A 14,614-nucleotide genomic window follows, 5' to 3' on the forward strand; every position below is an offset into this window, starting at 1 on the left:
ACCAGGGGTGATGCGATTTATCTCATAATTCCCTTTCGGGCCTACTGTGCTTGAAAGCCCAGATTGATTTCCACTCTAAACCATGGATTAAACTGAACGTTTTGGCGTCACTGCCTTTATTGTTGGTTGTTTAATAACCATGTGCATTGACCGCGTATTTTGCATTTTTGAACACCATTTTTGAACACCACTTGGTCGGATAATAGCTTTTCCTGCCAATTCACTTAGGCTGTAATAAAAGCCAAGTATCGAGCAAAGGCGTTTTAAGCATTTCACCACCAACCAGTATACAAATATTTTAGTATATCTTACATGTCACGGCCGCATAACTTCATATCCAGCTCGACTGTATCCGGTTGTGCACTCCTGTGGCCTATGCTAACACCCTATATTTAACACCCCCTATATACTCATATAGCCTGTTTAACACCTCTATATATACTCATATAGCCTAGCCTATTTAACACCCCCTATATACTCATATAGTCCTTTTTACCCTTCGAATTTAACCACTCTTCAGTCATATATTGTGACAGTACCTTAATGTTTATGACGCCAATTAACGTACAAAATAACATAGCGGCTGTAATTTTTACAAACATAATTATAAGGGCTATAATTTTTGAATTTACAAATTCGCCAAAAACGATTTGTTTAAAATAAAAATTTGGATTTTTAGTAAGTTAGTATTCACAATAAAACTGACTTTCTGAGAAAACATTGAAAACTGTACGGTTGTTTAGAAAGTTAGCAGATTAAACACGGTCAATAAAAGATAAATACAAAGTCAAGAACCCCCCAAAAAACGAAACAAGATGTTGACCTTTCTGCATTGAATCAGCACCTACAAAAGACATGAAACAATAAACATCGCAAAACATACTTTTGGAAATAATTGCAATGGTATATCATACCAGACGTTGATGAAAAAGCTTTAGTCGTTTGGTCAGGCGTGCTAATTTCTAGGTCGGATGTAGTTGTATCCAGTGTTGTTGCTGTGGACAGACCTTTGTCGTTTGTCGTTGAAGTCTGCTAATTAAAACCACTAGTTAATAAAGAATTTGTAGGTAAAGGTGCTAAGAACTCACATCAGAAAAGTTTGGTAATTACCGATAGGTAGCGCAAAGATTATTTGCGAATATTTAAAAACATATTGTATGAAATTGAACACTAAAACATTCGGAATTCCGAACTGCAGTTAAAACGAACAAACGTCATGATTTCTGCGTAAGTGGTTCGGCCTTTGATTGTCGCGTACTTGACATAGCGTATTTCTTGTCTTGTTTGTATTCAGCCTCATTTTACTTGTTATCGTAATAAAACCTAGGTCAAAAAAACATTGTGTGAAACTGCTGACGGTCAGGCTATTAGGTTTGCGGTGAGCTTTTATAACAAAAACCAACAATGAACTCAACTTATAAACTTAGGTTCTAACCGTACATTTATTTCCTAACCCTATCCCAATTTCACTGTTAATTTAAACAACTGTGCGCTTTACGCCATCTAACGGTATTCAGCAAACTCTGTATGCTAGGAGTTCTTATGTTTGTAGCTCTACCCACTGTGTACGGTTTCTGCGAAGATGAGTGCTCAAATTGAGGCGTTGTGCCACCACTTTCTTGGTAAAGAGTTGTATCCATAACCCACTGAGTTGATGTTTGCATGTCAAACATCTCAGTTGTTGCCTTGTAAAAAATATAGTTGAAAGATAAACGTTAAAGAATGCGATCATACACTTATTACATTATCCATTGATTGCTGATCAGTTATGTGGTCCAACCATGGTGTGGTTTCAATACTCGTATCTTCCCAAAAAGTCGTGTTTATACCACTTGTTGCTGTTTCTGTAGTTTCAAACAGATTCGTTGTCGTTTTGATTTCCAACAAACTGTCTCCAGTTACGTTGAAAATCCAATCAAGATGGGTTCCAATGTTAGTGTAAACTGTGGGTAGGCCAGGTATTGCACAACCGTGCGCAAAGCTTACTATTCCAGACAAGACATAGCTGCTGTCATGTGACTTCCTACATACCAACGGACCACCGCTGTTGCCTAAACATGCCCCTCCGACCCAGTTTACGAGCCTGAAAACAAAAGTACCATTTATGTAAGTTTATACCACCAATCGTTTTATTGCATATTATCTCCTGTACTGAGAGGTCACATACAACTATGTTGCTAAAAGCGGAAGATGTAACTTAAAACGTTATTCGCTACAGAAAACGTTATTCGTTTTTGTCAACTTGACAAATTCGAAGAAACTACTTAAGCAGTATATATGGCTTAGGCTAAGGCCTATCGGGCTTTTGTTATGTCACGCAGTTATTTTTTATGACGCTTTCGCATCGTTGTATGAGAGGATTGCGATTACAATGGTTATGCTACCTATGTTTTTAAAAATGGACTTTACTGTGTTTACCCAGCACAGATGTGGTCGTTCAAGATTTCCAACTTCTTTTCAGCGAATAAATCAACGCATCTGCTATTTTGGAAAACAGGAGACGCGACCACTCTAAGTTCGGATGCCATGGTACTACCATTGCCTAAGAAAATCACAAAAAATGTCATACTGTATTCGTACTTTAAAATATTCTTCATTAATGATAAGGTAACTTCCGGGTCTACTTTTTCCAGAATTAATAAATGACGTCATCTTATGTTTAGTGTTGCTTTGTTGGTAGAAAGACTGGTTAATCTTTCAAATATTTCTACAATCAAGACTTACATGAATGTAAACCCCAGCCAGTTGTCAAACATTCTGTGTTGTTGTGCAGGTCGTACGTCGATGGAGTTAGTTGAATGGGCATAACATACAAGTTAGTGTCAATTTGACCGTCAATTTCCAATAAACTTAAGTCGTTTCCCGGCATCTTGTGGTTGTAATCTTGACAAAATGTCCACAATAGAGTGGTTTTTCAATACTTAGTCATATACACGAAAACATAAGGCCACCTACAGGCGCTGAAACCATACATCGGTGAAGCCATACACATATACTCGTTCGAAGTAAATTTTACGTCCAATGGTATTTAAAGTCATATTGAAGACAATTTGGGACAGACCCGCAAATCATGGTATATTGGGCAAAGGAATTTCGTTTCGTTGTAATAACAAAAACAGTTCCTTTCATAAACGGGCTTTTTTGTTTACCTGGATGGGTGTAAACACCACGTACTCCATACCCCGAAAATCGTTCGTTGGGAAAACCAAGATCATCGAAACCAAAGAATAACAATATTTCCGACAACGCTATTCTGTAAAAAAGGACGCTGACGAAGTTACGCTGTCAGTATTTCGTTCTCAGTAGTATAGTCGTGCAGTGGAAAAGGACAGAGTTAAATTCTTAAAACAAACCCATCCGAACTAAAGCTGCTGTTTACGTTTGCTTGCAACCCACCTGTATTAGCCCAAAACGTCCTAAATTCAACCTACCCGTGTGTGCAGTGGGCAGCTGTTATTACCCAGTTGTGATGAATGACGGAACATCCGCAGACAAACGTGTTCTGAGATCCATTTCTCACCATCATTGCGCCCTGCCAAGGCCATTTTATAATCGACGTTGCATGGCCGTCTGTGTTTGACCAGGTTTCGGGGAGTTCGTTTGTCCAAGTTGCTGCGAAAATAAACAAAATGCGCTAAGGTTAGCATTTAATTATTCGGTTGATTGTACTTACTTTTGTTATTGTGCGGTGACTTTTCAACAACAGTCAACGTGCAGTTTCCAATTACAGCAGCGAATGTTAAAAACGTTAAAAACGACAGAATAAGCATATCTACTGTAACCGATCAAAACAGCCAAAAAGTGGCTTATAACTCCCTGCGAATGCAACTCGAAATGTCGTTTCGGGACAAATGGTCATACAATTACAATGCAATTTGTAGATAAAGATGTTTGTTTTACAGTCACTAAAAATAGAAAACAAACAAAAATCCGAGTAAACAACTTGACTCAGCGTCAGCGAACTCGACTGTTAGTCATTAGATTTCGCTTTTACAAAAGATAGGCTAACAGTTGCTACTTTGGACAACAACTCAAATGACTTTGTTTTAACAGAAACTTTTTTTCGCTTTCGCATTTAAGTTTTCTGCTCTTTTACGTATAAAAACGCATCCGCAGCACATATTGCAAACCTTATCAACAACCATCATATAACCTACGTGCAAACATGACAAACGGCTTCAGCAACTAAACGTCAAAGCACGAAGACAACAAATGGGAAGTTACGTTTGACGTGTTACACCAGTTTGTGAAAGGCGGAAATCGCCTACGATTTTAAAGTTTTCGTGTGGCTTAGCAAACATGCAAAGTAAGCACACGCAAAGCGAGTTCCAAACAAAAGAGTGTGTACTAAGAGAAGAACTTGGATTGTCTTTTAATAACTGGTTATAAGATCTTTGGCTCCAAACTGAAATCTCGTTACTGGAATCGAAGCGTACTTCACTTTACACATGCGCAATCAAGTTGCACAGGTATAGGCCCAAAAACAATTTTCGTTCAAGCTATGTGTGACCAAGGTCTTTTGTCAAATTTCGTTTCCTATTTTTAATTCTGACGATTCTTCTTCATTCCATTGTTCCTTATTGTTTTTGTGTGTGTATTAACCCACAAAAAGGCATTTCAGGAACGTTTTACATGAATCATGATCAAATAACAGAAGTTTTATTTGGTTGTGACTACACCCCAACTGGAATCGTTTTCGCGCTTACCTGCCCCTGGTGGGCACTATGATATAGGTGTATTCCCAAGTTATGATGACGCTACTCGCTCGCCTTGCCAGCACTATCGCAATTGGCAGTGTCTTTCATGATTGACTGCACTGTTTTGTGCAGGTTGCTCACGTCTGCAGCCAAATAATAACAACTTCGCAATGAGTGAAGCATTTCTACTATGTATGGCTCTGGTTGATTCTGCACTGATGCTGTTTTTGGCTGTTTACTTCGTATCCTTTTTATAAGTTTGAAATCTGTGATTTGGTAACAATAGGACATACGTTTATTTAGATTTTTCAGGAACTGTATGAAAATAGAACCATACCTACGATCTTTACCAGTAGCTTTCAGACCTAACAAATTACAAATACATTGCTAAAAATGAAATAAGCCCCATTTTGCAGTTGTTAAATGTTATTCATTGCATACAATTACAATAAAAAAAAACTTTCTTAACAAAGGGTCAAATTAAGATAATTACACTGTCAGATCTGGAATGTGACTACCTAAATGCTTCATCATGTTGTTCACGCTTAAACAAATGGGCTTTACCAGAAGTCATTGCAGCGTGCGCCTTTCCACTAATTATGTTATTTACTGGCCATTGGATCGTCTTTTTGTTAAACTGTCCCTTGCCACTGTACATTACAAATAGGTAGGTGTGGTTAGTGCAACACAATCGGAGGTTGTTTTTTACTATGTAAGGCAAACCATGAGTTTTGTATGTGTGATATACTTTCAGATATCTTGGAATTTCTGCTGGAAATATTGGTTTATATGATCCAACTGAAATTCACAATCGGGGTTTGCTTAAAGGTCACATGAAAGAGGCGATGATCAAACTTGGATATTACATTTTGTTTTTCTTTGTTTACCTTTATTGGTAAGTGTTTGTCAATAACATTGCAGGTTTGTCCCTTAAACCAGTTACTGTTAAGTTTTGGTTAAAATGCCTTGCTTTGGCTGTTAACACAAGGTGTAACAGTTAAAAAACACCACTAAAACCATTTTCAGTAAACAATTTTAAATTTAAAATAACTTACAGACCCTAAATGTTTGTGTACACAACAGCACTAGTATAAATGCAGACCGAATTTTATTCTTTAGGTTTATCTATGCACTCTTGAGAGGTGATGCAACTTCATAGCATTTTTGAGACAAAAATGGTTCAACTGGTGTCAACCAATGCAGTGGGATGTACCTGTTATCTGCGAAGTTTGTCTGCCACAGCGATCACTACAATAAGTGCAATATTATAAATAAAAACGTCACTTTGTGGACAATAATTGCATGTTAAGTAACATTGTCTGCTTCTTGTACATACATGTTTATGTACTGTTCATGGTAAAGCTTCCATTTTGAAATTGACTGTTAGAATTATGACATTGTTTTTGGATGATGCCTCTTGAAATGCAAGGACACAATTTCGGGTATTAATTGAATGTGTCAGTTACTTGTTGCTGCTTTTATGTGGTTGAAAGAGAACAGTTATTGGTGCCTTGAACTTGTGTGTTATTATAACAATGCTTGTTTCAAACTTTTTGAAAGGTTTCTTACTTTAGTTAGAAAAGAATGATAGACTACAGTGGGAGTGTATTTTGGGTCCCAATTTGTTAAAATTTTCTCGCGGTTAATGTTTCACACAGTTCAAAGCCGGAAAACTAATGTGTAGGATCCATGATGCACTGTCACTGATTTTAACAAACTTATGTGCATGGAATAAGCAAATCAAGAAATCTTGTCAGTTGCTGGTTTCTGATATTGCTGATGCTTAGTACTAGAGAACACAAATTCATGCCTTCATTTATTTGTTAACAAAGTTTGATTAACACATACACACAGTAAAAATCCCCAAAGGTTTTTAAAATGTGCCATGATGACTGATTAGCCAAAAATTTACTAGTTTCCTACAGTTTACAAAGGTAAGCAAACATTTCCAATCACTATGGGGTTGGTAAAAAAATATTGAGCCAGCGTACAAAGTGCAAATTGTTTATCATGGTATATATGTTGATGCCAACTGGGCCAACAGTTAAACATGTGTTACTGTTTTTAGATGCAAGATGATAAACAAATGCTTAAACAGTTTTGCACTGATGCTGCTTGCACAATCACCAATTGCAAGCAATAATGACAACATTTCCAGCAAAAGCTAAAACTTGCATGCACATAAAATAACTTCCACAAAAGTTAACCCACCAACCTCACAGCCACAACCTGTGAAAAATCAAACACTATTTTAGCTGAGACATCGTGTTTAACGCATGTGTATACTTGGACACATAAGTTAATAACTCACAGTACTGGTTGTATTGTGTTCATTTAAACTTTATCAGTATTGTTTCATGCACATCGTTTTCAACTTAATGCTTCCTGTGGTAAACCAGGATGTGGTTCACATTCAGAGTGCATTTTACTGAATGTGGATGTTCTGAATATACACCCAGATTGAAACATAAATGCTATAAAAGGTTGCTGAGGAAACCCACCATAGGCATTTTATATTGTGCATTTAAAACATTCCTTTCACAACTAAGTTTCATTGCAACTACATCAACAAAAGGATTGTGACCTAATTGGTTAAGGGCAATATTGGTACGAAAATATTTTGTTAACAAATAGCTGCAACATGGCTGGAGCTAAACACAAAAACATCCTGCCAAATTCAAACAGCATTTTGTGAAAAAATTCCAGACAAAACATAAGAACTACATTACGTAAGGCATGAGGTCAGATATTTATTGCAGTGCTAGCAGTAGCAAGGCTTGCTTTTATATAAAAAAAATCCCATTTTTACAATGCCCCAAAATCCTGTAAAGATGTACTATATTCCAGAAGTAATGTTCCAACACTTTAAAGGCATTCAAACTTGTGTTGTTTATGTCATGGTAACCGTATGTTAAACAAACTTGGCATCCAGGAAAAATCATCACACAGCACGAAACCTTTGTTGCCTTAAAATCATATGAGTTTTGAGGCTTTCCAATCCAAGAGTGCAATTCTCTTAACATGGTGTTTTCCCAAATCCGTACACAAACAATGACAAAGCATGAGCTGGCAACATTAAATAACCTAAAAAAAGTGTTTGTAGCGATGTCAAAGCCCTGTACATTGCTGGCTCTCAACTTCATCATCAGAATCTAAAAAAACATGTTGATTGTTGAACTTCAATAAAATCATTTCAAGAACACAAAACTTTAGTATAAACTTAGCCAATGGCTGGCTTTGATTGAAGAAACTTCGTATATTACACTAAACTTACCAGACTGTGAGGTAACTTGGGGGCCCCATATCCTTATTGTGCAATCATCAGACACACTTGCAAGCATTCCTGGTATTGCTTTGTTCCACGACACACAATTCACAGTTTTAATGTGTCCTGACAAGGTTTCGATCGGCTTCTCTTGCGATTGATGCCAGATGTACACCTTGTTGTCTTATAAAACCAACAAATCCAAATCAGGTCATTGACCAAAGTAAGAGTAATTTAGTGCTTGATTTCAGTTCAAAGTATTAAACATACTAAAAGTTAGTGATGGACCAAAAAAAAGCCAGAACCCAAGTACTCGGTAAAAAGCATCGCTGTTTTATATACTTGGTGCTTGGCGGAGCAGTTGCACATACTGACCCGAGCAATAAATTTGCATATTGGTGCCCTGCTAACATAGGAAACTAGTACTTGAAAGGGTATCCAATAACAAAGATGACTGTTTTTTGAAATGCATTAAATAGTGGATACATGTACTTCTGGGGCCTGTACAGCTTAATACCACTTAATACAGACATTTGAAAGCAAAAAAAAACTAAGTTGGTGCATGCTTCACCGAGCACTGAGCATTAACATGAGATTGCAGTTTTGGCCCATCTCTACTAAAAGTTGTATGCTTGGTGTTTATTAAACAAACTAAGCTGTGTACCTTCACTCCCACTTGCTATATACTCATCAGAGGCTCCACCAAACGTAGAAAATATTGTGTAGAATCCCTGAACAACTCCTTGAAATTTTCGAACAAGGATTTGATCTTCAACATCCCACAAATGGACACCCTTGATAGAAATATGTGGTTGGTAAACATATCACAAATTTGTTCAAATAAGAATAAGAAGTAAACCTGAGTTGCAACATTGAGTAAGATGAGTCGACCATCAGAGGATATTGAGAAGGACATCACCGGGTGATCTTCCTTTATTCTGCAAGACATAAAGACAGAACACTTTATTTATATTGACTTTTAACACCTGATAAAATTACATGTAAAAAATGCCTAGAAACAAAAAAAATAAAACTGCACACAAACATAAAAAAGCAATGAAATTAAACTTACACATTGTAATCTGACATGTCATCAAAGTTATATGCTCGGACCCTTTGCTGTGTATCGGCAGCAAGTACTGTTTTGTTATCAGGTAAACAGCCAACACTGTGGACCCTCACACCCTCCCAGGAATCTTGTATGTTTCCATCCATGTCCTGTACATGTGTAAATAAAGTAAACAGTCTCAAGAACTGTAAATGCTAATGCACCACATAAATGAAAAACTGCAGGAGTTGTGTGTTCATTTACATGTTGATTACAGAAAAAAATATAAAACAAGTAAAATAAATTTTGTTCTTTAAAATTGTTTCTGGGTTAAACCAAATTAGGCTGTTTATGTGATATAATTTCCTTTACAACAGGAAAAAGCTGTTTCATTATTGCTTTATTGCTAAAACCCTTTTAGCTTTACAATCCTTGTGATGTGCTTTACTGCATCATATTTGACTGGGTGTGTTTTAAGTTTGTAACTGTGACTGGGAACCCATTTTGCAGTAACAAAGTTGTTGGTTTTAAACCAGATTTATAGTTTGTTTTTCGAACACTTACACATTGGTAAAACTGGCCTTTTGTACCCCCAGTAATGTATTTTTTGCCATCTGTGCTCCAACAGCAGCAACTTAAACTGTCTTCAGAGGAGTGGCTCATTTTTGTCCGCAATTCCCCAGTCTGAAAATAACATCTCAAATCAGCTCGTTTGAAATTGCTTTGTAATCAGTTTTTGAAATAGGTTGAAATCTCTAACATCAAACACTAGTTCCTTCAGGTTATGTGATGGAAAGCAAAAAGAAAATGTTTGGAAAGAAACTGGATTTGTAACCTGTGCATTCCACAACCAGAGCTCTGATGCTTCATCTGTCCCACAGGCAATGATATGGACGTCATCAGGACTCCATGCAAGGTAACTAACTCCGTAAGTGTGTCCAGATAGGGTCCTGGCATGAGTTACTTTGTGGGAAATCTGAATAAATTAAAAAAAACTTGAACTATTGATTGCTGCAGAGAAATTCAAAGCAGAAAAATTGTGTGATTCCTTTGATAAAAATGCAAGTCATGGTGCCCTAGGCTTATTTAAGCCATTGTACTGAATTATGACCCAAGTATTCTCACACAACAAAGCATAGGCTATTTCTTGCTTGCAGTGGGATTTAAACACACAGAAGCAGCCTTTCTGGGGATGGAGCTCGACCAACTTAAATACACAAGCTCAGAGGTAACCCGGGGAAAGTCTAATCACAGGCACAGATGCCTGCCTTATATGTTAGTTTAATACTAGGGGTGTTCATTCTGACCAGCTATTGTGGTTTTCATGAATGCATCAGGGCATATCCTAGAGATAATTATATGTTCATCTCAGCAAAAACTTAGAAACAACATTAGTGGGATGTTAAAAATGAGCTGCGTGCACCCTCATGAGTTTATGTCTACACACAGTGGGGCTCTTTTCTCAAAAACACAGATGCAAAAAACTAACAAGATAATAACATTACAGAAAGAAACACAAACTTACAGGATCAACATCCCATACAATGACACTTGAATCTTTTGATCCTGTGGCAAGCATTTTGCCATTATGTGAGAACTTGCAATACCACACTTCATCAAAATGTTCATTGAGGATTTGCTGGGTGACAGAAGGAAAGTTTTGCCTAAATAAAAAGAGCTAATTATTTTATTGCTTGAGTGAACAGTAAAAAATGCTGATCATCTTTGCAACACTACACTGTATTAATGCAAACATATGTTCATCATAAAACAGGCAAATCAAATAAAACTCCCATCAAAAATGACAAGTAATTATGTATTTAACCTAGATAAAAGTTGTTTCTGACACAAAAATATTCTCCAAGGCATGATCACAATGCCTGTTAAAATGTTTAAAGTAAACATCATACTTTACATGTACTTTCTATCACATTTTAAAAATGTCATTTGAGTTTTGGATTTTCTTGCTCAGTTGGCACAAAACTGTTTCCTTGTTTAGATTTTAAAACCAATATTTCAACCAATCATGGACTGATGTTTTCATTTCCAAGCAGAAGCTAGCGGCATGGAGGTTTGTATAGTTTTCAGTATGAGTCATTGTAGTATAAAATGATGACTGTTTGTTACTCATAACAGCAACCAATGACTTCCAGTTTGCAGTGAAAGCAACATGTCATGGTGGAAAACATTACCGTTCAAACACATCACTGCTGTAGTTCTGTTTATAACAAGTGATATACTTGATCTAGGCAGCATTTTATATGTTGCAAACCAGAGTAAACAATATTATCAAACGGAGTTCTGTTTGTCACTAAAAGAGGTTAAATAGTTACATACAAAGGATGATAAATACTGTGAAGCAACAAACAGTTATGGGTACATAATATATTTTTCATAAAGAATGATAAATTAACATAGTTGGCAACACAATTTAAAAAGTAATAAAAATTCGTAATTTTTTTGCAAGCATCCATTGCCAAATATCCTATTCAAAATATAATAGTTAAATAATACAAAGCCTTGTACCACAATTAAGAGTTCGACATTATTATGACAATTCTGATTAGAAGAGCAATCTTACCGAATGCATGTGTGATCAATTAACAATGAGTGTGTAGTAATGTTGAGTGGTTCCACAGAGTTGTGGAAAAGACACTTGGATTGTTGATATTCCAGCGCTTGGCTAAGTAATGACTGGAGACGATTCGGTGGCATCATCACTGATATTGGTAGGTAACCTGAATATAGAAAGATTGTTGTATTAGTGACATATTGACCTGTTGCTTCGTTAGTTCTTTTAGCAATATTTTTGCAAAGTATCTTTATTCATGTAAACATATGTAGGACCACATTAAATCTTTAGCAATGCACTCTTTGGTTTCACAGTAAACATGACATTGATAGCTGTGGATGCTTTGAGGTTGCAGAATATGATGGTTTTTACACACATATATATCTTCTTTTTATACCAGCAATGTGTTTGTCTATAACCCTTCTTAACATGAAAGTGGATATGCTGGCAATATATTATAGCCTATATTTTTGTTAAATTGCATACGGAAAAATAGATAGAACATTTTTTTCCCCTTAAATTGGTTGCTGAATGTTCTGTCATGTACTGTAATCGGCCTTAAAAATGTGTTGGTTAATCTCTACCTTGTAGGTGCAATGACAAACGACAGTTTTTAATTAATCAACCCTTCTGTAGCCTCAATTTGCTGTATTAAATAGTGTTAAGTGGTGGAAGTTTATTGTTTCTGTTACCAGCCTTCTTGTCTAATGATCATTGGTATATATTGGCCTTAAAAATGATATCGGTCAACCCCTGATGTAATTTGGATACTTGTAAAACATCTTTCTTCAAGTACATAAACAAGAGTTAAGTTTGGTAAGGCTAAGGATTTGTAAGCAAATACAAATTTACAACCTTGTAACTTTTCAAGAAGTTTAGATCTTGATTTGGAACCCTTTCCTTCCCAGTTTGCAGCTTTTTGTAAATCTTGGGCATTGGAAATCATCAAAAATCTGAACAATATAAGTAAATATGTTCTAAACAAATAGTATCAATATGGACAAGTAAAGTATAACAAACTTTTGCAAAGATGTTCTAAGAATTAAACATATTGTTTTCTTACCCAGACAGAAGATGTACTCGATTAATAAAAATTCTTAAAGGAGTGATTTGGTTTCGCAAACAAGTCAATGCATCCAACATTTTGCCCTCTTCCAAAAGCTCCAGAAATTTTTGCTCCATCACCAAAAACCTCATTTTCTAAAAACAACAATGTTTTGCATGAAACCTATTATCATGTAAAAGACAATGAGGTGTGTAGACTTTTTATTGTCTATGCAATGTCAAAGAGGTTAGTGATGTCACTTTCTGAATATAGAACACAAGACACCATCTGTTGTGTCTTTCTTATCCAGTTGTTACATAGAAAAACATGACCTTGAATTACCAACTTTGCCAAAAATAAACATTAATCCAGAGCCTCTCTTTAACTATACACAAAACTGCCACATCAAGCTAAACAGTTTAACCAGCTTAACAAACTAAACTGTCAACTTAATTCCCATTGACCCATTTATTTCATAAAGCACTAACTTGTAAATGTCGCTGATGTTTAAGTAGGGGCTTCATTTCAAGCAGTGTGGCTTCAACTTTTGTCCACTGCCCTTCCATCACCTGCTCTCTAAATTTTGAAGCAGCAGCATGTTCCAGTTTGCATCCTGCTTCAGCCATCAGAACTTCAGAGGCTTTTCTGCATTTAAAAAGATAGTTAATAAAATACTTCTCGACAAACCACCATCAATATAAGATTTAAATCCAGTTCTTTTACAACATGTTTTAAATCTGTAATACAATCATTTTTTAAAGCAAGTAAACAGGGCAATTATATTTTGGGATAGTTTTGAATTTTACATGGTGCTTTAAAAAAAAACACCTGTATTAGTCTTCAAATGCACAGACAATGGCTGCTTGTGTTAATGCAAATGAGATGTGCAACTTCAAAGATAATTATAGATAAAGCAATTGTTAAAAACCTATTATACTATGTAAGCAGCAAGATTTTTTGTAAAATTTTTATTTGCCAAGCACATCGCCAATTACAATCCAAGTTTAAACAACATACTGCAGGCCGAGGGAGCAGAGATGTTGTCCAACAATTCTGACAATCTCTTTGTTTGTGTTAGACAAGTGAACAACAGGTGCCTTAGAGCTTGAAACAGCAGTACAATCCCCATTTGACACCATAGGCGAACCAGGTTTTGATGAAGATTGCTTTTCCTTAGCACTCATAGAAGTGCCATTTTCGGGGCATGCCCCATTAAGGACAGATGTGTGTGATTGCATGCCGAGACGCTGTCGCTTGGTTGGCGGAGGTGAAAGCCCACCCTGGTCTGAGGATTCAGAAGAAGTTGCCAGTCTTTCAGAGTGAACTAGCTGGTGGGTTTACCTTCGCAATGAAGATTGTCAACCCTTTTACCAGCTTTTTTATTTGAAATGTATTTCGAACAGAACTATATTAGTTGGAACAGAGGTATCCAGTTAAGACATGATTGGGAATTGCTGGAGCTGAATCTTTAAATAGTTGCTTCCTTTGGGCATTAAAGTATAAACCAACATAGCATCCAAAACCTATGCACCTTAAAATAGCTAAGTGGTCAGAGAGCACAAAACCTATTTTCAAAAAGCTTGAAGTAGCTAAGACGTGGAATCAAATATCTCATGTCAGGGCTACAAGTGCTATAGCTTTTAAACAATAAATAATATTCGTTGTTTGGTTGGAGGATTGATTGATGTTGATGTAAGTTAAAGTTCCTAAATCCTGAAAGGTAATCCTTTATAAATTTTATGGGTTAGAGACCCGCCAAATCAGTTATGCATATAAGTATGAGCTATGGAACCAGAACATTTAAGTCTAACTATAATGCAAATAAATACAACGTAAAGTTGAATTATTTGCCATAATAAGTCACATATTGCAAAAACACTGTTAGATCAGTGAATATTCTTTCATTGCCATGCGTTTATTATCAGTTTTAAACCAAAAAAGCAAATTGCTGTTATTTGTTTGTACATTTTCAAATAGACTTTCATTC

At 36.1% G+C, this 14,614-nt stretch overlaps 3 protein-coding genes across 4 annotated transcripts; 1 reads left to right on the forward strand and 2 right to left on the reverse strand.

The window, feature by feature from the left end:
* Window positions 1-483: 483 nt before the first annotated feature.
* LOC145234752 (tryptase beta-2-like) lies at window positions 484-3,811 on the reverse strand. 2 transcript variants are annotated; one of them, XM_080099484.1, is made up of 9 exons: window positions 3,674-3,811; window positions 3,432-3,612; window positions 3,150-3,253; window positions 2,725-2,883; window positions 2,419-2,542; window positions 1,744-2,083; window positions 1,563-1,685; window positions 915-1,029; window positions 484-844 (listed from the first exon to the last, which is right to left on the reverse strand). In XM_080099484.1, exons 1-9 carry the CDS (start codon window positions 3,768-3,770, stop codon window positions 756-758), a joined length of 1,332 nt encoding a protein of 443 aa, XP_079955610.1. In that variant the 5' UTR covers window positions 3,771-3,811; the 3' UTR covers window positions 484-755. The 2 variants fall into 2 exon arrangements, with proteins under 2 accessions (XP_079955610.1, XP_079955602.1); XM_080099476.1 differs by having other exon boundaries at window positions 915-1,032.
* A 931-nt stretch (window positions 3,812-4,742) lies between these two features.
* Window positions 4,743-6,213, forward strand: LOC145229618 (protein cornichon homolog 4-like). Its single transcript, XM_080094962.1, has 4 exons — window positions 4,743-4,939; window positions 5,183-5,364; window positions 5,452-5,592; window positions 5,817-6,213. The coding sequence occupies exons 1-4, from the start codon at window positions 4,868-4,870 to the stop codon at window positions 5,854-5,856; spliced, it is 435 nt and encodes a 144-aa protein (XP_079951088.1). The 5' UTR covers window positions 4,743-4,867; the 3' UTR covers window positions 5,857-6,213.
* Window positions 6,214-6,500: 287 nt separating this feature from the next.
* Window positions 6,501-14,184, reverse strand: LOC145229608 (WD repeat-containing protein 26-like). The gene is made up of 13 exons (XM_080094955.1): window positions 13,645-14,184; window positions 13,116-13,272; window positions 12,646-12,782; window positions 12,438-12,535; window positions 11,592-11,748; window positions 10,536-10,674; window positions 9,846-9,986; window positions 9,575-9,694; window positions 9,035-9,180; window positions 8,822-8,900; window positions 8,627-8,756; window positions 7,972-8,145; window positions 6,501-7,849 (listed from the first exon to the last, which is right to left on the reverse strand). Exons 1-13 carry the CDS (start codon window positions 13,863-13,865, stop codon window positions 7,806-7,808), a joined length of 1,743 nt encoding a protein of 580 aa, XP_079951081.1. The 5' UTR covers window positions 13,866-14,184; the 3' UTR covers window positions 6,501-7,805.
* Window positions 14,185-14,614: the final 430 nt, after the last annotated feature.

The sequence above is a fragment of the Phallusia mammillata genome, chromosome 1 (assembly GCF_965637545.1).
Source record: "Phallusia mammillata chromosome 1, kaPhaMamm4.hap1.1, whole genome shotgun sequence".
Classification (NCBI taxonomy): domain Eukaryota; kingdom Metazoa; phylum Chordata; class Ascidiacea; order Phlebobranchia; family Ascidiidae; genus Phallusia; species Phallusia mammillata.